Source organism: Microtus pennsylvanicus, chromosome 4, assembly GCF_037038515.1.
Source record: "Microtus pennsylvanicus isolate mMicPen1 chromosome 4, mMicPen1.hap1, whole genome shotgun sequence".
Taxonomy (NCBI): Eukaryota; Metazoa; Chordata; class Mammalia; order Rodentia; family Cricetidae; genus Microtus; species Microtus pennsylvanicus.
Window position 1 is genome coordinate 89,920,793 of NC_134582.1, and position 27,406 is coordinate 89,948,198.

The 27,406-nt window shown below is 44.5% G+C and overlaps 1 protein-coding gene across 3 annotated transcripts in view; it reads right to left on the reverse strand.

Annotated features, from left to right (window-relative positions):
• The window catches only part of Hivep1 (HIVEP zinc finger 1), a 143,104-nt gene that overhangs the window by 11,479 nt on the left and 104,219 nt on the right, over nucleotides 1-27,406 (reverse strand). For all 3 annotated transcript variants that reach the window (XM_075969823.1, XM_075969822.1, XM_075969825.1), the window contains exons 4-7: nucleotides 14,699-20,634; nucleotides 11,381-11,511; nucleotides 10,537-10,712; nucleotides 7,283-7,384 (exon numbers count right to left, since the gene is read on the reverse strand). In XM_075969823.1, the coding sequence (XP_075825938.1) occupies nucleotides 7,283-7,384; nucleotides 10,537-10,712; nucleotides 11,381-11,511; nucleotides 14,699-20,634 (6,345 nt within the window). The remainder of the gene's footprint in view (nucleotides 1-7,282; nucleotides 7,385-10,536; nucleotides 10,713-11,380; nucleotides 11,512-14,698; nucleotides 20,635-27,406) is intronic.

Sequence of the window (27,406 nt, forward strand, 5' to 3'; positions counted from 1 at the left end):
TGCTTGATTCGCCATCCTTGAGTTTGCTCCACTGAGAATGTGATCATGGATTCATATAACAGAGGAAGAAAGAGGAAGCCAGGAAGCTCACTCTTGCTAAGGCAGATAGAGTCATGAAGCTCAGGATCTCTGGCCTGCCTCACCCCATGTCACCGAGACCTTCATGAATGCTGTCAATGGAGAATGTGCATAAGAAAAATTATCAACTGATACCTTGGGCAGTGCCACAGGCACAAGAGAACACAGCTGTAGGATCCACAGAACACTCAGATAGTAATGCCTTCAAGACAGTGAAGCTCAGTTGGGAGAAATGTAAAGGAAAAACCTTCAGTGAAACCTGCTCAGGGGCCAGAGAGCATGTGCTGCTCTTGCAGAGGACCAGAATTCAAGTCACAGCACCCACGTTAAGCAGCTTTCCTGTACTCTAGCGCCAAGGGATCCAGTGTCTTTTCTAGCCTCAAGGGCATTGCAAGCACATGCACAAACCTACAATCAGACAAACATGCATACCCATAATCTAAAAAAATGAAAAGTAAATCTCAACAACAAACAAAATAAGGCAACTGTAAAGGAATAACTCAATGGAAGCGTACTTATAAACCTAAAGTTTTCCCAGAGAGCTGTGCAGCTGACCAAGAGATTACCAAATGGTGATGGTGCTTAAACAATGAAGAGCAGAAACCATGCAGGTGCATCCTAGTGTCTAACACATCTTCATTCAGTGAAGAAAAGCTCAGACATCTCTTCGTAATAATTATTTATGTCCTAAAGAAAGCAGCAGTTTTGATAGCCAGAACCCTAAAAGTGCCTTTTAAATGGAAAAGTTCTGTTCTGGGATTCTGGGAGACTCCGACCTCTTGGATTCTGTCCTGTTGGTTTGTAAAGACTTGCCCCATTTCCCATGTCTGTAATAATCAAGATCTAAACATGGAGGTGTACTTTCACGTGTCTTCCCAGCCCTTATGTGTATACAAAATGTGCCAGATCATTCTTAATTCTCTTGTTTTTGTGTGTGTGTGTGTGTGTGTGTGCGCGCGCGTGGTGTACATATATTTGTGCACATGTGTGTGGCTGTGCTCACCTACCAGAGGTCAGTGTCAGTTTTCTTCCTGGACTGTTTATAGCCAGAGACAATGTCTGTCACTGTTTGCTGTTTCAGCTACACTGGCTGGCCAGCAAGCCCCTGAGATTATAGGCACACACTGCCACACACAGCATTTAGGTTGGTTCTGGGGATTTGAACTCAGGTCCTCTTATTGTAAAGCAAACACTTTGCCTATTGAGCCAACCCTGTAGTCGCCTTACAGTCCGTCCTTCTTTAAAAACTGCAGGATCCCATGACTGATTTAACTACCAGCCTGCTGCCACCTTCTAAAGAAACAGAAACCCTTTTGCTTATGGATTTTTAATTGTGTTTATTTTATAAGATAGGCTATCCCTATTGCCTAGGCTGGCCTGAAAACTTCTGGGTTCAGGAGATCTGCCTATCCTGAGCCTGCCAAGTAGCAACAAGGACTATAGTGTGCCACCATTCTCAAGATGACTTCACAATTTTCCAGATACTCCAGACTCAGGCTTCCTGGTACTGGCTTCTGAAAGGACATATGGCTCAATCTGGCGCTTTTCTTAACTACTGCATTCCACAGTGGACAGCTGCAATCTGCTGTCAGAATTAAATGACAAAGTTCACCTGTATCGAGGCACAAACCCAGAGGAAGAAGGAACTCACTGGGTTACTTCAGTTTTGACTAAGATCAGCCTGATTTCTCATAGCAGGAACAGGTCTAAGTCAGGACAGAGGCCTCTGAGGGCTGAAGGGTAGACTATATGAAGCCCTGACTTCCACCTTCAGTAGTGAAGGGAGGAAAGGACCTCCTAACCATAGCCCTGAGAACCGCAAGCGAGGGGCTGCATGGTGGCGACGATGATGATATGTACTTGGGCCTTTGGGACCTATTCACCACCTCTTCACTGCACAGATAAGTACAAACACATCTGTCCTCCAGAGCCTTGTCATGGCTTAGATGGGGGGGGGGGTGTTTCAGATGTGGCTCAATGGCAAGGCCCAGGGTATCCCAAAAGGAAGGCATGGTAGACTTACCCTTCTAAAGCTTTATTGAAAATGTCTTGGTGTGGGGCTAAATAACCTAAGCCTTTTAGACAAGAGTCTTTTGGGGCAAAGGTGCCCAAATTGAAGGAAGAAGAGGACTTAGGAATGACAGAGTTGGATGTAACAGGCAGGGTGAGCCACAACCAGGGAAGGGGTAGCGGCTCTGGAACACTGTACAAGGGAATTCGGAGTGGGGAAAATCTATTTGAGATTTAAATTTGACTTCTCATTGATGCGATCCTTCACATCTTCAGGGTTTCTGCTGGAGCAGTGAAGATCAACTGCTTTGTGCATTCACACCTGAAGATCACTGCTGGTTAGATATCCTTTGTCAGTATTTATTCTAAATAGCTAAAATTATGTATGTTGTTTCTTTTGATTTGCTTTTTTATTTTAACATCAACTGAAGTCCTTGCAGTCTCTTTAGAGCCACAAATCCTGCTTATTTGCTTAAGTCTTGCATAATTTTATTTTCTCAATTGCTCTAGAAATGTGGAGCAAAGATCATTTGGCTCTTCACCTGTGACCTGGGGTTTGCATTCTTCAAGGTAGTGATGACACTGATAGCTGCTACTGCTGCTTTAGTTTAACACTGCCCTGTGCTAAACTAGTAGTGATTAGCGTGACAGAGGAAATCCTAAGGAGGTGGGTGCTTTTATTAACAGAGCAGCTCAAGGGATCCGATCCTTTTTCTCTGACAGGTAGAATTTCCCCTTCGGATGAAGAGCAGATTTGGTGTCCTTTGGTGACTCCAATTTTATGTATAGATGCATAAATGCATAAAGACTAATTTGGAATCTTGTTCTTTACTAAGTTAGAGAGAGCACTGTTTCCCACAGAATGGACTAAGGGAAGGGACAGGCCCTGACTTGATCAGCTTTGAATGTCCCCATGTTGTCAACAGTCTAAAAGAACAAATTTTCTCTGTAGAAGTTACTGGAAAAAATGGAGCATATCTCTACTAATCTGGAGAGAGCATTATCACAGACGAGAAGATGCAATGTTAGAGACTTAAAACGTCTGGTATTTAGATCCAGTGACCAAAACCCAACAAATTAAAAAACACACGTACCATCACCTTTGTAATATCTAATGTTAATCTGGACTTGTAACTGAAACATTACAGAGAGTGACGGGTATTAAATTTTTAAATAGTATATTACAATTACCATTTGATTACAACTGTTCAAGCACTAATAACCAAGTATTTCCTATTCAATCATATGTCATTTCTCCATCATTAATTCAATCAACAACTGTTTACTATCTACTGCCACTAGGTAGTGAACAAAAATGTGAAGATGTTTGTGAGCCCCCACCCATACACACACACAGTGTGTGCTCTATGTGTAGATGCCCACAGCAGCCAGGACAGTAGTTAGATCCCTTGGAACAGGAGCTACCAGATGTGGGTGCTGGGAACTAAACTTTAGTCCTCTGGAAGAGTAGCAAGTGTTCGTAATTGCTGGGCCACTCTCCAGCCCCCGGAAGACATTTTCTTGGAAGCACCAAGAGGTTTTACGGATATATTAGAGGAAAAATGGGGAAAGCATGGCTATCAAGACAACTTCAAGATTTGTGGTGACACAGCTGAGAGAATTCACAGGGAGGAAGTGTGCCTCTTCATAAGGGGAAGTGGAGGAGGGGCGTGGGGGATACATTAATCTGAATATCTACTAGACAGCCAAGCAGAGATGGGTTGCAAGTTTGCAGAGAATAAACAAAAGACTGAAGAAGATGACCTGTGGGAGTGAGCAACGGCAGAGGAAAGAGAAGGTCAGAGGCCTCTGCCCTGGGAAACATCTGGAGAGGCTAGAGAGATGGAGGAACCAGCCAAGGATATAGAAAAAGAATATCCAGCATATTCCAGGCTACTGGGAGGCTAACAACTGGCACAGCCTCCAGACAAAGAGCCCTACATTGAAAGTTTCTGAGTCCTGCTCACCCAACATTTAGAAAGCTAGTGAGCAAAATTTTCAATCTGCAGTGCCAGAGAGAGCTCAGGCAGTCAGAGAGCTTCCGGTACAAGCATGAGGACCTAAGTCAGATCATAGAGCACATACAAAATCCAGGCATGGTTACTTTTCTTGTAGACTTGACACAAGCTAGGGCTGTCTGGGAAGAAGGAACCTCAACTGAGAAAATACCTCCATCAGATTGGGCTGTAGGTAAGCCCGGAGGCATTTTCTTGATTAATGGTTGATGTGGGAGAGCTAGGCCTACTATGGGTGATGCCACCCCTGGGCAACTGGTTCAATGTTGTGTAAGAAAACAGGTTGAGCAAGGCATGGGGAGAAGGCTGGCAGCATTCCTCTCTGGCCTCTGCTTCAGTTCCACCCGTCCAGATTTCTCTCTGGAATTCCTGCCTTGAGTTTTACGATGGACTATAAGCTGTAAAGCTGAAATAAAACATTTCTTCCCCAAGTTGATTTTGGTCAGTGTTTTATCACAGCAACAGAAACCTACCTAGGACACCAGACATGTATACACTTTTAACCTTTATGCCATTCCGGAGGAGGGGGGCGCAGAGACAGGAGGATGGCTGGGGCTTGTTGGATACCAGTGTAGCTCCAGGTTCAGTGAGACCCCAACTCAAGGGACGAAGGCAGGAAGTGACAGAACCGCATACCTCACTTCCTCCTCCTATGCCACACCCAACCTGTACCTCCACACACAGACCCTATCACCCATCTGTAACTCCATCTTAATGGAGTGAGAGCTCTGGAGGAAGACTGAGGCCAAACATCGGTCATTAAGAAAACACAACCCTATCTGTCCATTGTGCCGACTCTCCAACTGTCGAATCCAGACAGTGATATACTGGAGAGGGGGGAAATGGCAGGCCCCTTCTGGAAAACAATATTGTAAGAAGAGATACTATACTTTGTATCTACATCAAAGTGCTATTTTTTCTGCAAATTAAAACCACCAGCATGAAGAAAACCATATACTGCTCATCTATATAGAATATGTATTAAATGACTTGAAGGGAAATCGTCCTGTCTGTCGTAGGGGAGGAAAGCTGCTGGAAAAAATCAAGGGAGCATGAAGTGCTTTGAAAAATTTTACTTATCAGCTATGATCACATATGCATTTAAAATATTTATAAACTCCATCTTGAGCATGAGCACAGATTTATTTAAAATGATTTTAAATGGAAAAAAAATGGAATAATTGAAAAAGCAAGATAAACAGTTTAAAACAACTACCTATTTTATTTTACTTACACTGTAAGCCTACAATAAAGTCAAAGGGAAGACTGTCATTGTTGGCATAGTGATAGAGAATTGTAAGCCCCCACTCCATGACACAGCACTCAGGATTTATTTAGTATTTGCACACTATGTTTTACTATTTGATAGAAGCAGATAATGCTAAGTACACTTACCATAAATACGGTAATCCGAAAAAACACAAACTGAAAAAAGACCAACTGGGAAAAGGAGCTTGTTTTGTCTTAACAGGGAGCCATGCTATAAACTTTGAGTTAGAGCCTACAGTCAACTTTGGAATGAGAAGAAAATATGAAAGCCAATGGGTAGATATGTCTGTGGGCTAGCAAGTCAATCCACCCAGGAATGGGTAGATAGGTCCGTGGGCTATCAAGTCAATCCACCCAGGAATGGGTAAATAGGTCTGTGGGCTAGCAGGTCAATCCACCTAGGAATGGGTAGATAGGTCCATGGGCTAGCAAGTCAATCAAGCTAGGAATGGGTAGACAGGTCCGTGGGTTAGAGTCAATCTACCCAGGAGTGGGTAGACAGGTCCATGGGTTAGAGTAAATCCACCTAGCAAGGTGTAATTCACAGAACTACACTTCTTTGTGGGTGTAGGATGTAAGTACCAGCTTCCCTTGAGAATTCAGAAGAACCTGCACAGGTAACCTATTCCCCTAAGGCTCATCTTGAAGTAAACGCAGCAGTGTGCCGGGCAGCAGCAAGGCTGTTCCAGCCTTTACTTTGTACCTGTTCTATTCACTGGTGGGTACATACCCTCGCTCAGTCCTTAAACATTCTTCCTTCCTCTTTAAACTGGAATTGCTCTTACTACCCAGACCACGTCACTGCTCTTGCACATTAAGAAATTAATTCAGGATGATTCACTCTGTCTATTACTGGTTGAAAAGTTGGATTAAATAAGTTGATAAATTCTTGAGTTAAGAACAGAAACTTCACAGAAATATACTTCTATACTCTGGGCAAAATAGACTAAAAGTTTTTCCCTCTAAACTGTAATTATCTACACTTGTTAACAGTATTAAGGGAAAAATATTATTTCAAAACAGTAAGTGTTTTCAACAGGTAAAAATGTTTTATCCTCAAATGCTTACACCACTGCCTTCTTGTTCTTTTCATTAGGGGGGTGTCAGAGACTGAACCCAGAGCCCCGGCATGCCATGCAGGCACTGCACCACTGAGTTGAGCCACACTCCTAGCATCTGCCAATACCAGGAGCAGGGTGACTTCCTGAGCTAAATGCTGAATGTCAGAGAAGCTGACAGCTAGGCAGTGGGCTCCGTTCATGCCACACTGCATACTGCAGCAGCTCAACAGGGAGAGAGAGAACCAGAATAATAATCACACAAAGAAGATGGGTCAAAGGCTTTCAGAAGAAACACCTAAGAACAAGGAGGTCAGAGAAGGAAAAGGTTTCTGGCAGGAGCCATGCAAGGGAAAAGTAGGCACTGTTTCCGAACAGCACAGGGTCCTGTTGCAGTTTAAAGAAAGCAACAATGTGACCAGTGCAGGCTGGGACAGGGGTGAGGAAGGCAGGGGGCTATGGGGGGCATGAACCAGGGAGATGGTCCTTTACACAGGACATTCGAGTGTCAGCCTGGGAAACAATGAGAAAAGGAAGAGGAAGCAGATAGTATTCTGAGGACTCTCAAGTGACTTGTACTTTATATTGGCAAATTTGAGTTGTCAATTCAAACACTGGCCAAAGACCAGCATGACCAGATACATGCTTTGGGAAGGTTAATCAAGCACTTAAGAGTAAGCTTCTGGTTCTGTATGTTAACTCTTCCATAGTGGGGCAGGAGAAGCAGGAAGAAAACTGCAGATGAAAACACTGGTCAGGAGTCTATAGCAGAGGTAAATAAGAAGGGGGATGGGTATGTGAGATAACTGACATGCTGTGAAAACACTCTGAAAAGCACCGGTGAAGGCTTACCTGATTCTTCCGTATCTTGCTCATCTATCAGACCCACCGAGATGCCCAGATCCACACACTTCTTGCTATGTGCCTTGGACTTCATGTGTTTTGTCAGATTTCCTTAAAGGAAAAGAATGTTTATCAAACTTATGCAGTATTATTCTGCCATTGTATTTGTCAACTCCGGACAACTCTATTCTTGCTTCAAACAAACATATACACAGGGCTTAAACAATCCCAACAACTAAGACTGTATGAAAAAAAAACACTGGAATTTATAGTTAGTTGCAATGACTTTTGTATTTGCTAGTGACAGCACTTTGTTTTCAAATCTGTCTTGTCTATTGGGATGGTAGCTACTTCTGTCTGTTGGGAACTATTCTGTACTTCTGATTTCCTAAGAATGTGCACACTCTATGCCTCCTTCAGAGCGCATTCTGCTCTGCAGTTCCTGAGAGCAACTTGTCCACTAGCTGCATCTGCAGCCTCTCACAGCAGCTCACTTCCCTGTATGTGTTTACATTTCAATTTGAAGTCCATCTTCTGGAATATGGTCTTCCACAGAGTCCCAAGGATCCCAAGTTATAGAAGGACCTCTAGAAGAGTTTTCAACCCGGAACCTTAACAATTTCAGGACATGTTTATTTCTCATATGGCCCAAAGTCAATGGAAAGGAGGGTCAGGTGTATTTCAGGGGCCTTGACAGGCATTAAACCCCAGACCCAAAGGCATGAATATTGTCTTGACTCCCCTATGATGTTTTAATGATCTCCCTACCATGTTAGCTTTTAGTTTCTTTTTTATTTCTGGTACCCAGGCATTTACAGTTTTAAATTTTGGACCTTTAATGACTATTCTGGGTTGCTTTTGAGCATCATCAACAGCACTGTGCGGGGCACAGAACAGAGAGCCCGCTCCACACTGTCACCTCATGAGCCTAGCAGTGCAGGCTCTCTGCTCTGGCAGCTGACAGCCACCTATGCGAGGTATCGCAGGTGCACAGGGCATACCTGTCTGGAGTGACCATGGATGACAACGAGCAGCTAAGGGTCTCCCGAGGACCCCAGACATCCTGAGTGGACGGTGCTACACCAAAGATACTGCTGACAAGGGCACACTATTTCTTTTGAGAAAACACACAGAGCAAAATTTAAATACTGAATTTTGGCACAGGGAAAAATTAGAAGTGCTTAAAATGTTGGAATCCTTGTTCTAAATCTGGCCTGTATTGAAAGCCCATGCAAATCAGTTGGATTTATACAGCTTCAATTTCTTGGTTGATGCAGAATTTGTGGGGTTAGGCACAGTTGTACATGCTGATTCAGGCACTACCTGGTATATTCTTGTCAAACGACCACACAGCACCCTAAAGCCAAGTGCTTAAGAAGTTCAAGTCTAAGATGCTCCTGCAGCAGCACGTGGTCACTACGAGGTATTAGCTGCTGCCAGGGGTACCCCACAGATCACACCGGGTTTACATGGTCTGCCTGTGGCTGGCATTTACATTACATGAGAAATATGGCAGAATGTTAAGTGTAATTAAGACACACAAGGCAAAGTGGTATTTATTATATAAACCTTGACTTTTTTGGAAGTGTCAAGGTTTTCCCACTCAAAAGTAAACAAATCAATAAGCAGGTGGTTAAAAGCCACCTTGCTGTGGCTGAGATCTCCATGTCTAAGCCCAAATGCTTTCATAGTAGGTAAAATATCTAAGGTAAATTAAAAGGCTCACTAGTAGTTCACTTTCAAAAAGCTTTGGTTCCCGAGACAGATAGACAGACAGACAGACAGACAGACAGATGGAACAAGGTATGCACTAATAAGAAACTAATATAAAACTGTACGTGGGTGGATTTGGGAATTTAAGTTCTTAATATCCTCTCACAGTTACTGATTAACTCCCTGAATAGTTTAACAAGACAAAACCTACGTGTTTACATGCGTAGGACGTACTCATTCCAGGTTATACCTTGATCCTCTCAGCAACACTGTTATATATGTGGTAATGTTTTATTAAGGTTAGCCTTGTAAACATGTTTCTCTTCTCACAACCCAAGTTAACAGATGCTTCTTAAATCAGTGTCTACCCATAAAAGAGCAGTGAACGGTTCAAAGGTCCTCATTTTCAGGCAATACTGAGGACTGATGCTGACTGCTGCCTCCCTGACCATCTCCAGGGGGAGAAGACCTATATCAAACTAGCAGAGAGTTCATGACTGAGGACTCCTCTCTCCCCCAGGCTTGCTTGAAACTCTCCAGAGCTGTTCAAAATTTTCTGAAGAGTACTTTGTTTCTCTAGATCCTTCTTAAGAAACCACTGTTGTCTGAGCTAACATAAAGACACTCAGTTGATACAGCTGCAACTTTCTTTAAATGCCAATAAATCTAAGCCAGCAATACACACATGGGCTCCAGAGATGACTGATAAAGACAGCCAGTGCAAAACCAGCAGCAAACAACACGGGCAAATGTGAACTCGAATGGAACAAAGATAGTTCCAATAAAATGATCATTTTTTTATGGGCACTGCTATGTAAGTCAGACATCCCCGTAATTAGATGTGTTGCTGAAGGAAGCCCTACTTTGTGAAACCGCTATCTTTAATGACTTGTTACATAATGATCTGTGAACATGAGCAAAAATTTTATAATAGCATATTCATTACACGTAACAGGAAACCTGTGCAGGGTAAAACTACTTCACCTGAGGGCTATGCTTTAAGTGAACATAAAACATAAGCATGCCAAATACAATCTTAATGATTATTTCTGAGAGTCCATTAAAAACTTTAGTAGTAGAAAAGTTTAAAAACTTTAAAACTGAAATTTAATGTAATTTGGGTTAAAGTTTATCATAAAAGATAGCTATTTATGGCTAAAATCAAATAAAATGAATGATTATGAAAATGTATTCTGTTTATTATTTAAAACTCTTGAATCTTTTTGACCCTAAATGAATTTACTTGTGGTTGCAAAAACTTATTTCCTTCTTCAGTCCCACAGTGAGGATTCTGAAAACACGTCAGTCATTGTTAAGGAACTATGATTCAGGGAATAAAAGGTAAAAATAAACAGCTGATCCTTTTAAAACATTACTTTTACTTATGTATATTCTAAAACCCTGTAATTAGACGTATTTTCCTCAAAGGGTCTAGAAACATAAGGAACAAACACTCCAGTGCTGGCAAGATGTAACTTAGTCAGTAAGACAACCTGGCCTCCCAGCAGAAAGGCACAGGATGACGGCAGTGGCAGCAAGCCCTGTCCTACCTTTCGTCTTGAAGGAGAAGTTGCAGTAGGTGCAATGGTAGGGGCGGACATCTGTGTGGGTGCGTATGTGTTTCTTTAACATGCTCGGTTTCTTACACCGTATTCCACATTCTTCGCATATGTACTTTCCTCTTCCCCTGCCTCGGACGTATACATACTCCTCATTTGACTTGTATCTAATTTAAAGGGGAAAAAGGAGCAGGGAAATTGGATACTGTGTCTTTGAGAAAAGATTGATGAAAACGCAACCTAAAAAATGAAGCACAACTTTTATACACACTCTACAACGATTTTATGTACATTTAAGAAAGAAGATTCCCAGTTTATGCATCACAGCTAAAGTTCTGACAGCTGGTTCTACTTGTAGTCATTCAATGTAATGTTTAACTCTTAAAATTTCCACAAATTAAAGATGCCAGTTTGAAAGTTTTTTTCATTTTTTCATTGTTAAATTCAACGCAGTGACTGTAAACCCTAAACTATTCTGAAACTCTGCCGGTCACTGGCTCTTGCAGCTTGTTTGTTATTCTTGAGCTAACAGGAAGACAGCAAAAGGCAAGGCACATCTCTCTTAGAGAGGTTTCTCAAGTCACTCCATGCTACAAGTCCATGTGGGAACCAGGTTTCCTCTCAAGCTGTTCTCACAGTACATTTCTTACTAGGCATCATTTCCTCTATCAAAATGGAATTACTTAAGAGATACTGACACGTCTTGTCAGGAAGACTCGCTTAGCTACGAATCCTTTAAATAAAATCCTCACTGGCAGGTCTTCACCCACAAGACAGCAAATGCACATTTAAAAGGCTAGAATAAATTACATTTGAGAATAAAATATGTACTTGCCCTCCATCAAATATTTTAATTCTTCGTGGTTCACTTTTGATTAAGGAATTTTCTTTATCTTGCTCACTGTTGATTTCAGAGTCATCTTTATTGCTGAATTCAACTACTGCGGACTTTTGACTACCTACTCTCTGAAAGGGGAAAACAAAAAGAGAAACTAAGTTCATTAAGCTGGAAACACAAACACATAACAAAGTACAGACCAGTGGTTAGCTCAGCAGGTGTGTGCCTAAGAGGCCTCTGCTGTCTTCCTCCAGTCCCCACTATAGTCCAAGACAGCTAAATGAACTTGGGGCCCAGGAACTTGACAAAAAACCTTCTTTAACAGACTAAACAGTCTTTATGTTTCACTGGCCACCTGTAACAGTTTCACTCTATTTCTTTCTTGTCTTTTTTTTCTTTTTCCTTCTCCCTCCCTTCCTCCCTCCCTCCCTCCCTCCCTCCCTCCCTCCCTCCCTCCCTCCCTCCCTCCCTCCCTCTCTTTTCCGAGACAGGGTTTCTCTGTGTAGCCCTGGCTATTCTGGAACTTATTCTATAGACCAGGCTGTCCTTGAATTCAGAGATCCTCCTGCCCCTGCCTCTTGAGGCCTGGGATTAAAGGTGTGTACCACCACTGCCAGGTTAAGTCTACCTTTTAAACAGTTACTTCCTTGGAGATGGAAAAACACTAGCTACTTCTAGATACAGTCTCAGGTTCCTCGAAGGCAGCACTAAAACCCCTCCAACTTGGGAGAGCCACGAAGATGGAGCAGAAGCCACACTTCCCAGTCTCCATCCCACCCCTCTCCCATTTCTTTGAAGAACATGGTTTCTGTCTCTAAAATAGTTGTCAAAAACCAAACATTGGTTAGCGTGAAAGTAAGGTCAGACCAAAGACAGAGGTGGGCTGACAGCAATAAAATCTTTGGAAAAGACAGCAGACATCAAAATGACAATGTGTAGTTATCCTAGAGAGTACCACCTTAAGTCTAGGCTATGCCACTTTGTCAAAGCCAAGTGTTAACAGCAAAGGCTACAAGTCCTGTCCTGGCCTTCACAAGAACCACAACTTCCACCAGGACAAGTGCCTTTTCTACAGCGGGACTCAGCCAGACTGAAGCGACTTCCTTGGACCAGAGAAAGTGCATCATGGAGGAGTGGCTGGGTCCACTGGAAGAGTCTAGGAGCTCAGGCTGCTGGCCAGTTCACAGAGGCCAGAGCAGTGATTATGGACACGCCCACCTGTTTTCTTCCACTCCCTAGCAAGCAAGCAGACCAGATTCTTTAGAAAGTAGAACACACACACTCCTGCTTGATGTTACCCCTTTACCAACGGTCTTTCTTACCTTCTTTTCCATATCAAATTCCCCCCTCCCTGGCGGGGGAAACGGCATTTAAGAGATGGACACTGGAACCCATACATATTAGGCAAGCTCTTTTTTTCCAGGAGCACGCCTCAGCTTTCACACCCTGTACCTTCTACCATCAAATCCAGCTTCAACTTGCTAAAGACATCAGGTAGTTAAACGGCTCAGTTACTGCAACAGTTCTAGTATGCCTGCGCGGTCCGGGCATCACCTGTACACTCTTTCCATGTGCAATCCTGACAGTATTACCACATGGGTTATACACAACAGTAAGCTAGGTGCCCCAGCCTCCCGAGCCACTTGTTCACGGATTCAAGTCTCCGGTGAGAAGATTGTGTAGAGCACAGACTCGCACCCCCCACCCCTCTATACAACGGCACTTAACAACTCCAGGAACACATACTTCTGAGTTGTGCCTGCTACCATTTCCCTCTGGGGCTCTGTCTGAGTGAACTTTCTTCACTGTCTCTCCATTCTCCTCCCTCTGATCAGTCACAATCGTTCCTGAAGCTGATAGTCATCCAGACAGACCTTCCACCTGCTGCTTCCCCCAAGAGATTTGAAATCTAAGTACCTGGTGCCAGGACTTCTTCTGCGGCTTTGTAACTCTCCCCTTGGATTCTGGGGATGGAAAGGAGGATCTTACATATGCCCAACACTGAGTTACAGCTCAAGCCTGGGAGGACCACGCTCACTGGGACATTAGGAACATAAACCTGCTTATATCCTCAAGGAGAGGGATGGCCCATCTAGAGTTCCTATTTAGGGAACTTGGGGTCTAAGAAGTTACAACAACAAATCTCTGAATCTGTGGCTGTACCTTCCTTCCCTGGCACAGATGGCCCTCTGTAACCATGTACAACCCTTGAGCTGTATCCATATTGTCAACTTTAAGCTACTGACAAAACCTCCAGTCCATGCCAGAGTCCCTGCGGTCTTTAATTAAACCAATTTCTTCTCATTTTCACATACTTTAAAGATCTACTAATTTTTTTTTAAAAAAAACCTCACTTGTCTAAAGTATCTATTGCTGTTATCATTATCATCACTATTACCATCATCAACTCAGCTAAGGAACACCACCATGGAGTGCCTTCCTGGATCCACAACTCCACAGAATAGTCAGGTTAGAACTATGCAGACTTCTATGTCATGCTAGTATCACAAATATTTCATGCAGATAGAGTCATAAATGCTTATGGATCAGTACTATGTGCTTGTGAATCTGAAGAAGTCAAAGAGTTCATCAATAATTCTGAATGACCAGAGCCTAGGGTAATACTCTTATTTATGTAATTGCTTAAATGATTTCCCCATTTTAAAAAGGCAACAATTCTAATGAGAATTCCACATATTACTCCAAATTATAATGTCATGACCTTAAATTATTCCATAATTTTTGATCAAATCAACTCATAAGGGCATGAGTTCTTTCATGCATCTTTGGCAGTTATGAATGGCTCTCAGGGGTCCACTCAGAATACTGAAGTGGGCGTGGTGAGAGCAGATCAGTCGATAGGAGGCATAGGACAAGTTACTGGATCTTTGTATAGTTCACAAGAGAATATAGCCACTTCTGGTAACCTACAGGTTGGTGTTTCCAAATTAGCCTTGAGAGATTATGGCCATAATCTTCTCTCAGCTAACAACTCACCAATGAAGAGAAAAATCAAAATTCTAACTCCCGCTGAGTAGAGTCAGCTGAAGGGAAAACCAAAAACAACCCAATAGTCAGTGCCTGGGGGAGTCATTGCTTGCAAAATATTTACAGACAGAATCACTGCCAAAACTGTAGGTGATTCTTCCCATTGTGACTCCTGGGGAGAATGTCGCCTCCCCTTTAATAATCACACAGTACAACTTGTCATTCAGAATTAAAATACTTATTGTAAGTAAGACACTTAAAGGCATCAAGACTTATTGAAACTAATTTGCACAAACCACATTCAAAGATAAATGATATCTCAAGTACCTTGCTTAAGTTGTTTTTCCACTTGCTTGAATAGACCACTAAATCTGATTGTGAACGGGTGGTTATTGCTTGGCAATACAGTGACTTTGCAGTCTTCTGTTTAGAATTAAGAAGAGAAAGGGCAACTTTTGTAGGCAAACCAAGTGGATTTGGGTTACTGGAGCTCACTGTCCATCCAGTATAGGCTGAAGTTTTCTGGTCGCTCTGAGGCAATGGCGATGACTTCTGTCTTAACAGATAACACCACGTAAAGCTAGTCGCAGTCTTGAGGCTGGGGAATGACAGCTGAGTGTCTGAACTGCTTAACGGTGAAACAGCAGGGACTGAAAGCTGACAGGGCCCTGGAGTGTTTGCTTTGTTCTCTTGCTGTTTAGAACCTGGTGGCTCCTCTTCCTGGTTGTTGTCGATAGATTTCAAGGGCAAAACACAGGCACTTTCTGAAGGGACAGGTGAATCTTGCACCGTAGGAGTCACCGATGTACACGACTTGGTATTTTTAAGCTCCTGCAATTCACTGACATGGTTTGTGACCACAAACTTGGAGGGGCCCGATGACAAATGATCAATTGGTAAAGCTTGTGTCAAGTCAGCACTCTGGCAGCTCCTTTCTGGTGCAGGGCACGTGTCCTGCTCTGGGGTCACTCCTTCAAGGGGCTCTGTGGTACAAAGCTGCCTGACCAGCACTGGCTTCTTCTGTTTATTGCCCTCGCCAGCCCTTGAACTCGGCAGCTCCGAGGGTCTAATGTTTGTGTTGCAAACAGCTCCGTTCTCATCTTTAGCCCGCTTCTGGTGCTTCTCCATGGCAATGTCTAAACTGTTTGCTGGGGAAAGCATCCTTTTACTTGAGGCTGAGACTTCTTGTTGCGGGGAGAGTCTACCCACAGACATCTTCTGAACTGTGGTCAAGGATTCTGAAACTGAAGCATTTTGGCCTGTCTCTGGAAGAACACTTTTGCAGGTAAGATCCTTCTCTGGTGTTGGCAATGCATTTTGGAGAGGGTTCTGTGATTCTGGCATGGAATTTTGCTCTTCACTGACTGGCACTATACTCTGATTAGTTTGACAAATTGGCATGTTGGACAGATCCTGGGTCACTAAGATTTGTGGCAGGGATGTGACAGTGGCAAAACAGTACACAGGAACTTTACTCTGTGGGGGCACGGGCAGCACAAAGGATGGCAGTCCCTTCTGCCCCTGATCGTTTGGTGGCCTAAGCTCCAGTGACGGCAGAGGGCAGGAGTTAGACACAGGATCGACTAGTTTGGCTGCTAGAGCTACTGAAGCCACACACGGATCTGCTCTGCTTTGATCTGGAAGAACCGGATTAGGTACAGAATGCAGAGGACTAGAAGAGCAGCCCTGGCCGGAAGCGAATGCTGGACACCGAAGCTGGTACTTAGGAGCAAAGCTCCCCTCGCCAGGAGAAGACGCACACACATTGGGGTGCGTACCTGGTTTGCCGCCCTGTGCGGACGCTGGCAGAGACAGTGGTGTGTTCTGATGACTAAGGGGAGTAGGAGTTCTATTCAATAAATGGACACCAAAGAGCTGTTGAGGAGGGATCGTAGAGCTTGAACTTGACATTTCTGGCTGAAGATCCTTGGTCAGGACCTGGGAGTGCACAGTTCGTGAGGGAAACTCAGCGGAAGATGCATCGGGAAGCCTTGGACCCTGAAATGCCATTGCATTCACGCTAGGAAGAACAATATTCTGGAAAGATGATGCACTAACAGGAGATAGATGACAGTCGGAAGCTATGTTTAAAGATATCTGCCGGATCAGTGGACCTCGCCTTCTTTCCAAAAGGGGTACGTGTCCGGTGCCCCCAACACCAGAAGAGGAGCTGCAAGGCTGGGACTCAGCAAGTGTTGCTGGCGTCGCCTGGGAAGGAGTGATGCTCCCACAGTCAAAGGACTTACTCCGGAACTCAGAGACCTCCATCACTGTGGGCATGCAGCTGATCTGCTCGGATGCAGCGCGCCTCATTTCCCTGTGGCTTCCAGGGACACTCAGTGTGTTCGCGCCCAGTGGAATCAGAAGAAACTCAGCTTTGTTGGGAAAATCGATTTTGGGGGATACCTCTGCTTTAGAAATGTCTTCTATGTCTAAGGAGGCTGAGAAGCTGGATGCGTGGGATAAGCTGCTTTCTCTGCTGAGACTCCGGGAGAGAGTGGAATCGAAGCTTGACTCGGTTGAAGAATGCTCTATCTCAGCCAGCCGGAGTCTTTTCTTTTTGGGTGGCAGTTTCTCTGTCGGCAGCTTTGATAAGGTTTCGCTGCGCTGAGGCCAACTGAACTTCTCTGACTTTTCTTCATCATGGCCCTGGGCTTCCAGGTCCCGGTCGGGCTCCTCAGTGACCAGAATTTCTGGGACCTGGATGTTGTGCTGTCGGACCAGTCTCAAGGGCTGACCTAATACATACCGCTCACTTGGCATCTTTCTAGAACTTTCCCGTGGCTCTCCTCTAAGGGCCTGTGATGGTGCCATCTGAGGTGGGTGACCTTCCTCTGGGGAGAGTCCTATCACTTTCAGAGTCCCAGGCATGCTGGTTCGGCCCAGCTCCTGTAAAGTAAAGGTGGTGCCTCCTTCCAAGGGCTCCAGCTTGTCAAATGAACTAGGCCTGCTCAGGGAGTTGGTGTGTTGGATGACAGAGATGCCACCCCCTTGTCTCTTCACTTCCATCTTGTCCGGAGCGGCAGAAGTTAGTTGAGGTTCAACCACAGGACATTGCTTTAGGTGTAGGGCCTGCTCAGGGACCCTGGCCACAAGCTGAACAGGAGAGCTCTGCAGCTGGACGCCTCTGGGCACCTGGTCACCTGCTGTGGCAGTGGCATGTTTGGATGGATTGGGAGCAGAGCCCAGGGCGGGCTGCAGAGGAAGGGCTTCAGTGTTTTCTGGAGATGTCCCGCTTTCGCGAGGCTGCAGGTCCTCATCATCGCCTACACTTTTCATTTTCCGCCTTTTCCTTAGCTGGGGTGTCTGCTCCCACACACCGGTGGTACCAGCAACTCTGTAGTGGAGAACCTGGGGCTGGGTCCCACCAGAGGCCGGGCTGTGCTCAGGCTCTCTCACCTTTGTTTTGGGCCCATGTAACTCTGAACAGTAAAATTTCTTATGGTTCTCGAAATTCTCCAGTTTCCGGTACCTGTTTCGACAGGTTTCACACTCAAACATGGTCCCTCGTCCTTGGTGGGACTTCTTCTTTTCTAGGTGAGGGGCTGGGAGCACTTTGCTCTGCACTGGCCCGGGCTCACTGGTGGCTGGGCATCCCTGACAGCTCTCATCCGCAGACTGCCCAGAGCCCAGCGTGTGGTTCTCACTGACTGTCGAGTCCTCCACGGCAGCCTGTCTGACCAGGGGCCGGTGATGTCCGCTTGGGGGAATGGACGGGTTAGGTCCTGACACAAAGACATCATCATACAAGGTACCGATTTTATCATCAAATGACTGGCTTCCTCTTAGAGGGGGAGGGGGCGGGATTATATTTGCAGGGACTGCTGAATATCCTGTGGTTGGCATGGAGTTACTTCTCGTAATAGGCAGGCAGTCCAAGGAAGGAACGGACAGGAGGAACACTTGCTTTGACTTCTCGGTGGGGGTGAATGGGGACTTTGGTATATCAGAGCTGGAACTTGTTCTCCGTCCCATTGGTTTTAGGTCAAACTGGAAGGAATCTTTAAATATGTATGATTTGGGGGAGTCAATGCTTCCCCGTCTGGAAAGCGAGGTTCTCCGGGGCTTCACACTATCCAGTTGCTTGTCATCAACCAGGGCTTCATTGTCAGATATCAGCTTTGAAATCCTTTCCTCCAGAGTTTTCGTGGCTAAGGGTGGACGCATCTGTCCTGCTATAACTGATGACTTCTCTCCAGGGGCCACAGCAGCTGGTGCTGGAGCACCAATTCGAGGCCCCAGGGGCCCACTGCTCTTAGCTGGGTCAGGATCCACGGTGGGAAAAGTTCTGGCAAAAGGAGTCGGGGGACTCACAGCCTGATCAGCACTTTCAGAACGTGAAAAATAGCCAGAATCAGTACTTCCTAAGCTCCGTGGACTCAGCAGCAGTTTTCCTTGCTGCTCCTGGGGGTCGTCTGTGGCCTGCTGCCTTTGGAGTTGCGCGTGCGCTGCTCCGCTGTGCGCCTCCTGCCTCCCTTCCGATTGCGTCACATCCCCTTTCTGATGGGACTTCTCATCTGTCTCTAGGGATGATATCCCGGCTGGATGCAACAGTATGTTTGCAACAGGAAGATCCTTCTGCTTCTGTGTGCTAGGAAGTTCCGGCTTGGGACTGGTCCCCTGCGGACTGTCACTTCTTAGTGTGGAAATACTTACTGGGTGGACCACAACTTTTGGTAACTCTGTCAAAGCTTGTGACTCAGAAGGTCTGTCCTGTGAAGAGAAGCCACTGACCACATTATCTGAATTGCTTGAAACAGACTTGGGTAAAACTTCGGGATTGGATGTCTTCTTCATTATTTGCACAGACTGTAGGTCCATAACCCCTGGATCATTCTGCCTCCCGTCTCCAGGCCCTTCCTCCTCACTCTCCCCACTGTCTTCCACGTCTGAATGGACACTAAGTGCTTTGGGGCACTCTTGGGATAAGAACAAACCGCCAGTCTCAGGCTGTAAGACGAGACCCAGTTTGATAGTGTGCGCATGGGATTTTTTGTGCTTATACAGGTTACTTTTAGTCTTAAATGAAAACCCACAAGTCACACAGGGGTAGGGCCGCTCTCCAGTGTGGGAGCGGATATGCTTTAAGAGCACGCTGGGCTTCGCACACGCTCTATTGCAATACTCACAGATATATTTGCCTTGCTTTTTGGGCTTCTGATCTCGCAGAAGAAGATTGCACATTTGTTCCACACTTTGACTGACAACAGAAGCGACATGGGTTGAACTGTAAATGGGCCCTGGGGGCGACTGTGTGGAGCTGGCGGGGCTTACTGACGTGGGTGACGCAGAATCCATTTGCTGGTGTGGAGGAGTAACCTGAGTTCTACTGGAAGGAGGCATGAGACCTACAGTTGATGGCATTGCTATGTTATAAATCGGTTCAAGTTTAGTGTTCTCGTGGGTGTGCAGATTTGTCAATGATCCTGTTAAGCCCAGACGCTCCGGAAGCTGCTGATTCTGTTGGCTAGGTTTGGGAACAAGGTTGTCGTGTGGAGTATTCAGGTGAGAGACAGGCTGAGCTGCAGCTTGCTCATTTTTCTTAGCAGACGCCTCATGTACGGGGTATGAGGTACGCGGAGAACACTGCGATTCGACAACCAATTCCTGGGAAGCAGGATTAGAGACATCCGGGGAACTGTTCTTTAATTTACAAGGGGGCCATACAGTTTTATTTGGTCTCAGTTTTTCTGTCTTAATTGCACAAGATGAGGCCTTTTGTGACAAGGTGCTCAATTCTGGCTCCATTGCTTTCAGTAAGACATCGAACGCGGTACTTGTATAGGAAAGAGGTGTGGTGCTACAGGAAGGAGAGCTACATTCACTATTGTCAGTCCTGATTTTACTAGGTGAGGAGCTGGAGTCCTGCTGTTCATCAGGGCCACTGATCCTGGCTGGGTCTGAGCCCTCGGACCTCCATCTCCGCAGCTCCGAGCGGTAGTGGGGAAATGAGGCCTTCTTTGGGGAGACCGAGTCTTCAGATTTTGAGGCCTCGGCAGTCATCCCAGGTATTTCTCCATTTTGCTTGGTACATTGCTTCCCAGTTTTGGCAGGGGCACAGCTGTGTTTCTTATGTGCATCTGATGTATCCTGGACAACACTGAACGCCGCTGACTCTTCCGTGTTCTGCTTGTGTTTGGTCTGAAGAGGATTCCTCAGGGGGGATTTTGGTATTTTCTTCAAGTGATTCTCAGCAACAATCTTTTTTCGCTTCACACCTTTAAGAGACTCAGAGCCTCCTTTAATGCCAGCCTCTAGGATTTCTGTTAAGACAAAGAAAGAAAGAAAGAAAGAAAGAAAGAAAGAAAGAAAGAAAGAAAGAAAGAAAGAAAGAAAAAAAAGGTAAGAAAACCGGTTGGTAAAATTATATACATGTCATGATTGTTTAACAACTATAGTTACGATCAAGAGAACAAAAGCCTCCTTTAACAGAGCCATGTCCATGGTGTGGACATTTTAAGGTTTCCAATCAAAAACCTACAGAAACACTAATACAGAGGTCATGCTGAGTGGTTCTGGAATACTCTGCTCCATTCTGGAGAAACCCATGTCATGGAGCTAGACCCTTTCCCCATTGCTCACATAACAGTAAAGAAGATACTGACCTTATTTTAAAGTGCTTTGGAAGCAAATCAGTTCAAGTCAGAAACTACCTACAACTTCTCTAAACTATTATGTATTTAGGAAGTGATTAGTTACCATTTGTTGGATCCTTGGGCATACAGACAGAAATTATTTCTCTATATAACATTATTTCATAAAAACCAAGGTTTTAATTGATTACTTTCACATCACCGTCACAATGCACATATTTGAAATTCATATTACCCTGTAATACCCACTTTGCCTTTAACGACGATGCAAGTTTACATACAATGTTCTTTTCCTGCTGTGACATGTATGCATGTGCTCTCATACATACACTGATGAAGAGAAGATAGTGACTCCGCTGTAGACACCTTTACTCCCTGGGGCATGATGGGACGGCAGGAGCATCACTCAAGTGCTGCACTGAAGCAGCACAGAAGAACCAGCTGTTTTCTGTAGAGCGGTGCCCAGCACGTCTTTTGTATCCTTCTCGGCACTCTTTTATGAAGTGACATTTTCCTCACTGGATTCCCCTCAAGATACACATAACAAGGCTTCCCATAACTTGCTTGTGGCACTCTTTGAGCTACCAGACAAGGGTGACAAACTGAGAAATGATGATCACCCTAAAGGGGAGTAGTTTCCCCTCCCATTTCCCAGAAGCCAGGAGATGAGCTGTCACCAAAGTGAAAGCCATTAGGCTCTGAAAATAACTCAACTGGTAAGGATGAGAAGTCACTCAGGGGGGATGGCCCATGGACCTGAAACCCTGCCTACACCAAGACACATATAGTCCTGCCTGGGTACTGATGTGGGATTCCCCTCTGTGTGCTGTGAATACCAATGGTTAATAAAGAAACTGCTTTAGACATATAGCAGAGCAGAATAGAAGTAGGCGAGGAAAGCTAAACTGAATGCTAAGAGGAAGAAGGCGGAGTCAGAGAGAAGCCATGGAGCTGCTGCTGGAGATAGGCATGCTGGAACCTTGCCAGTAGGCCACGATCCTCGTGGTAAAATATAAAATAATGGAAATGCGTTAAATTCAGATGTAGGATTTAGCCAATAAGAAGTAAGAGCTAATAGACCAAGCAGTGATTTAATTAATAGTTTCTGTGGTTATTTCGGGAGTATGAGAGGTCGGGAAACAAACAAGTGGCCACATACAACAGGGTATGTATAGTAATTTTATTGTTTCACATACTTTTTTAAATAAGCTGTTTTCAAGTGTTCATATTTTTAAATCAGATCTTGCCATGTAGCCCAGGCTGCCCTAGACTGGGATTATTTATTTATTTATATCACCATGTCAGGCTGTTCTGTTGTTGTTGTTTTAATTAAATGATGCCTGCCATTGCAAAGAAATCAACCTGTAGGTGAAAGTCAAAATCATGTTGTTTTAAATAAAAGTAATAAAATTTTGGTTTTGTACAGAAAATGAAAGATGGTTATAAAGTGCACGCAGCCTACAACCTTAGCACTCAGGAGGATGAGGCGAGTGAAGTGTATGCTTGCAGCCATCTTGGGTCACACACTGAGACTGTTTCAAAAGAATGAGAAAACAACAGATTTCTTAAATATCTATATTTACTTGTTATTTCTAAAAAAAACTCCTATAATTAAGGATAGGAAAAATATTTTTAAGCTACATGTTCCTATTTCAGATATAATCTGAAATTGTCATATTTCTATCAATTGTCAAATTTCTACCCAGTTTGTAAAGTTGCTTATTTTCAACTCTTCATTTGTATCTTTAACTTTAGTATATAGCTACTGTGTGTGTGCATCTGTGTCATATGTTTATGTGGTCGTGCACCTGGCTGTATGCCTATAAGCGTGTGCACATCTGTGTTGTATGCTTATGAGTGAGTTCACCTTTGCTGTATGCCTACATATGTGTGCGTGTGTGGATGTACCTGTGTCATATGTCTGTGTGTGTGCACCTGTGTTGTACAATGTCTTGGTGTGTGTGTGTGTACTTGTGTTATACACCTTTGCATGTGGACACACCTGTATTGTATGCCTATATGTGTGGGTGCACCCATATGTACAATGTGGAGACCAGAGCTTGCATTGATTGGGTATTCTTTTACATCTCTCCACCCATTTCTAAGGCAGGGTTTCTCACTGAACCCAGACCTTGTCATTTGAGCTACACTGTCTAGCTGGCAAAGCTCTAGGATCCTCCTGTCTCCACCCCAGCACTGGTATCACAGGCATGTGCCACCACATCCAGCTTTTCTGTGGTGGCTGGGGACTGAAGTCAGGTCCTCATGCTTGAGACAAGCCCTTCACCCACTGAGTCATCTCTCCAAACCCTCTTTATAAACTTATGGTATGTATGTATATATATATATATATATATATATATATATATATATATATATATATATGTTTGTGAATATCTACGTGCCATGAAGCATGTAGAGTTCAAAGGAATTGGTTCTTCCTTTCTACTATGTGTGTATCAGAGATAAAATTCATCAGGCTTGGAAACAAATACCTTCAAATGCTGAACCATCAGGCTGGCCCATTTTGTTTTTGATATATGGTCTCTGTAGCTCAGTGATCCTCTTGCCTCAGCCTCTTGAGTACTGGGATTATAGGTGTGTGCCCCCAACGCTGGCTCCACTTGCATCTATCCTAGCATCTAATAACAACTTCTTCCCTTCAAATTAATACATTCTCTACTAGCTTCTGGCAGCTTAGTTTACTCAAGAAAAACTTTTCTTCTAGTATAGCTCCCAATATACTTTCTAATACTGTTTTCTGTAGGGTAAGGTTCTCTTACTTAATGTCAGCCATGTATTGTGAGTACCCTCACGATGATTTTATACTGCTTTCATATCAACTCTCCTCTTTCTTTGGTTTGTTCTGTTTGGCTTCCTCTGTAATTCCCGAGTGCTTTTCCTTTATGCCAACAATTCCATTTTTAAGACATTAAGACAATTTTGATTTCATTTATTAGCTTTGGAGTGAGGTTGTTATTTTATTCTCTTAGTTTTTAATTTCCCATTTCATCTCATTTTAGTCTCTTAAGTTCGAGCTCTTTTTTTAACATTTATGATGTCATTAACTTAAGGTTACTTCTGTTTCTGTCATACTGTTTCCTTGAAAGCTATTTTTGGTCTGTCTTTCATGTTCTCATAGCTTTTCTTTAGATAAAAATATGGAGGCGCTGTCACTAAAGGACACAGTCAAGCTGCATTCCCTTCTTGCTTTTGCTAGGATTCTGTCACAGGTACCTGGCGGGGAGAGAGTGGTGCTGATGTGCAGAGGGTCCTTCAGGCTGTGTCAGAGTGACAGCGACAGTACAAACGATAGCGATGACGTGACTTTTCACAGAGGCAGAAGGCAGAGCCTATGACCAGTTTGCCAAGGTCTTTATAAGGGGACATGGGATGGGCGGGATCGTTTCACTTGGCAGGCCACAGAACCTCAATTCAGTATGCGTGTATGAACTGTAAACCAGAGCTGGAAATTCAGGGCAAGTCATTTTCAGCAGGCAAATGGTTAGGCTGATTATGGCAGAGCCAGTTAACATAACATTACTGGCCCATTTAAAATAATCCCAAAGATTATACAGCAATCTGAAAATTAAGATACATAAAGTACACATGCACATTTTTTTCTTAGCCTGGAGAGAGAGAGGTCTGGGCTAGAGGCAGAGATCTGGGAATACATAGTGAGAGCTGTTTTTGTAAAAGTAAACAAATGGCCGGCCACAGAGAAGGTAGTGTGGAGAGAAGAAGAGGTCTGACACCAGAGCCTGGGTAATTGCTACATTTAGGATGAGCTGGGAATCACAAGAAACAAGGTTGGAATTCAAAAGATACAACGAGCCCTATGATAGGGAAGTGTCTGGGGACCAGAGCGTAGGCAATTCTCACAGCACAGCTGTTCTGGCCAAACACACAGAATGGTATCAAGGCGAGGGCACCAGGCTTGCTGGTCATGGGAATGGGAAGGATGCCCTCATGTCTGAAAACATGGCACGTGGGCTCTGGAGGTCAAACCCATCTCATCCATGGGGAACATGTGTGGAGGAGGGACGAGCATTGGGCCAGTGGAAGCAGACTGCTTCCAGGGAACACAGTTCTGAAGGGAAACCCTAGATGTTACTGGCAGGGCAGGGGAGAAGAAACTTCTCAGGGGAAGAGGGCTGACTGTGCTTGTAGATAGAAATGTACCCTCAGCAGAGAGGAGGATGCGGACCCAAGAGGAGAACTAGAATGTCAAATGTATGGTGAAGAGATAGAATCAGGATGCTACGGAGCAACGAGGACAATTGAGTGGCTGCTGGAGACAAAGAGATGGCAGGCATAGTTTCAGAGGAGGCACATCTGTGACTTGCTCCTGGCCTGAAGCAGGCCAGAGGGAGACACTTTCAAGTCAACGGAGGTTCACAAACATAATGTGTTTAGAGAAGTGTTTAAGACACATATAGAAAACAGCAAGGAAGCCCTGCTGCACACACACTGTGAGTGGAGGACACCGTGGACCAGCAGGTCATGCTCAGCCCTGACTACAAAGCAGGAAAGGTGGGAATCTGGGCAGAATGAAACAGAAAGCTGTGGAGGTTCACCGCCAAGAATGTGATCAAGAAATATTAACGTGATGGTGGCTTCTTAAATCTCACCCATCTTCCCAACCTCTGTCTACTCTGTTTTTACACTACTTAAAGAAAATCAAACTATCAACCCAAAATTTTGTATTGAGAAACAATTTAGCTTTCAACGATGAAGGTTAAAACATGCAATAGGGATGCTACAGCTCAGTCAACACGGTGTTTAGTAGTCAAACATGAAAACCTGAGTCTGAGACTTAACATACAAGGGGAAGGAAGGAAGGGAGGGAGGGAGGGAGGGAGGGAGGGAGGGAGGGAGGGAGGGAGGGAGGGAGGGAGGGGAAGAGGGAGGGAGGGAGGGAGGGAAAAGGGGAAGGAAGAGAGGAATGGAAGAAGGGAGAGAGGGAGGAAGAGAGAAAGGGGAAGCAAAAAGAAAGGGAAGGGAAGGCAAAGCAAGGGAAGGAAAAAGAAGAAAAGGCTGGCTGTGGTGGTCCATGTCTGTGGAAAGTGGAGACAGGAGGATTTCTGGGCTGGCCAGCTAGTCTTGCAGAATCATGAGCTCCATCTCAGAAAAACAACGAAAGTGCTAGAGGAAGAAAACCAATGCCAGCTTCTGCCCTCAATACACACACGAACAAGTGCACCTATAACCCTCACATACAAACAAAGGCAAAACAAAGAATCAGGAAAATGAAAACGGACTTCCTTGCCAGCAGACCTGTACCGAAATGTTAAGCCTTTAATCTGAACCTATGCACATAAATGAGCTCTGCAAGTGAACAGGGAAAGGAATTCTCAAAAGATTGGCAAAGCTGCCACTGCTTTGAAGTCCACCATGCTAAAGATGTTATCATAATGCTGTATTTTCCACATGGCCATGTGGAAAGCAAATAATGGTCAGCAAAATGAGGACACCCCAATCCCTGGAACATCCGAGCACGTTTCCTTCAGCGCTGGAGAGGCTGTGCAGCCTGATGAGATTATATACTCTGGAATGAGGAAATTATCCTGAACTGGAAATGGGAATCTTTCAAATTTCACAGCACAATCTCTGGTTAAACAGCAGCCAGGAAAGAGACTGGACCAAGAGACCTGACCTGGTCCTGCTGCCTACAAAGCCGCAGAGGGACCGGTTATTTACTCCTCGGAGTGAAAGAACAAGACCTGGAGTTCTCAGACTCTTGTATCGAAGGCCTGGGCCCAGAACAACTGTTCTCAGAGTTGGAACCTTGGAGAATAAGCTGGATTATGGGGGCTCAAACTCCATCAGAGGATTGATCAATTAATGGGTTCATAATCAGATGTATTACTGCAGAGCAGGGATTCAGAAAGTGGGGTTCTGCTCTTCAGTGTCAGGTTGTCATGAGACAAATAGTCTCTCCAAGATTCTCTGCTTTACTTCCTGCCCAAAGAAATGTTAGTGGACCACCCAGAAACTGTGAACCAAAACAAAATTTCCATCCTTTAAACTATGTCTTGGGTGTTTTGTTTAGCAAACACAGCTGACTCAGTGTGTGCTTAGCTTATGCAAACTGCTGGATTCAATTTGCTCTCCTGTAAAATAAAGCAGAAATAACTGAACACAAAAGAACGAATAAACAAATAAAAGGAGAGAAGAAACATTGAACCCTGAAGTCTGAAGAAACAAGAGTGGCCATTAGTTGTAAGACAATAAATCAGTCTGGGAAAAACTAAGGCATATAGCAACAATATCGAATCCTGCCAACAGGCCAAATGAGAGAGAAAACAGATTATCTTTTATCATCTTGAGAAAGAACACAGCCATCTGACACCTAGGTAGAGCCCACTCTACGACAACAGAATGACAGGCAGTGAGTACTTTACACTGCTCAGCCTGTTCAGGGGTGTAGCCCAGTGGTAGA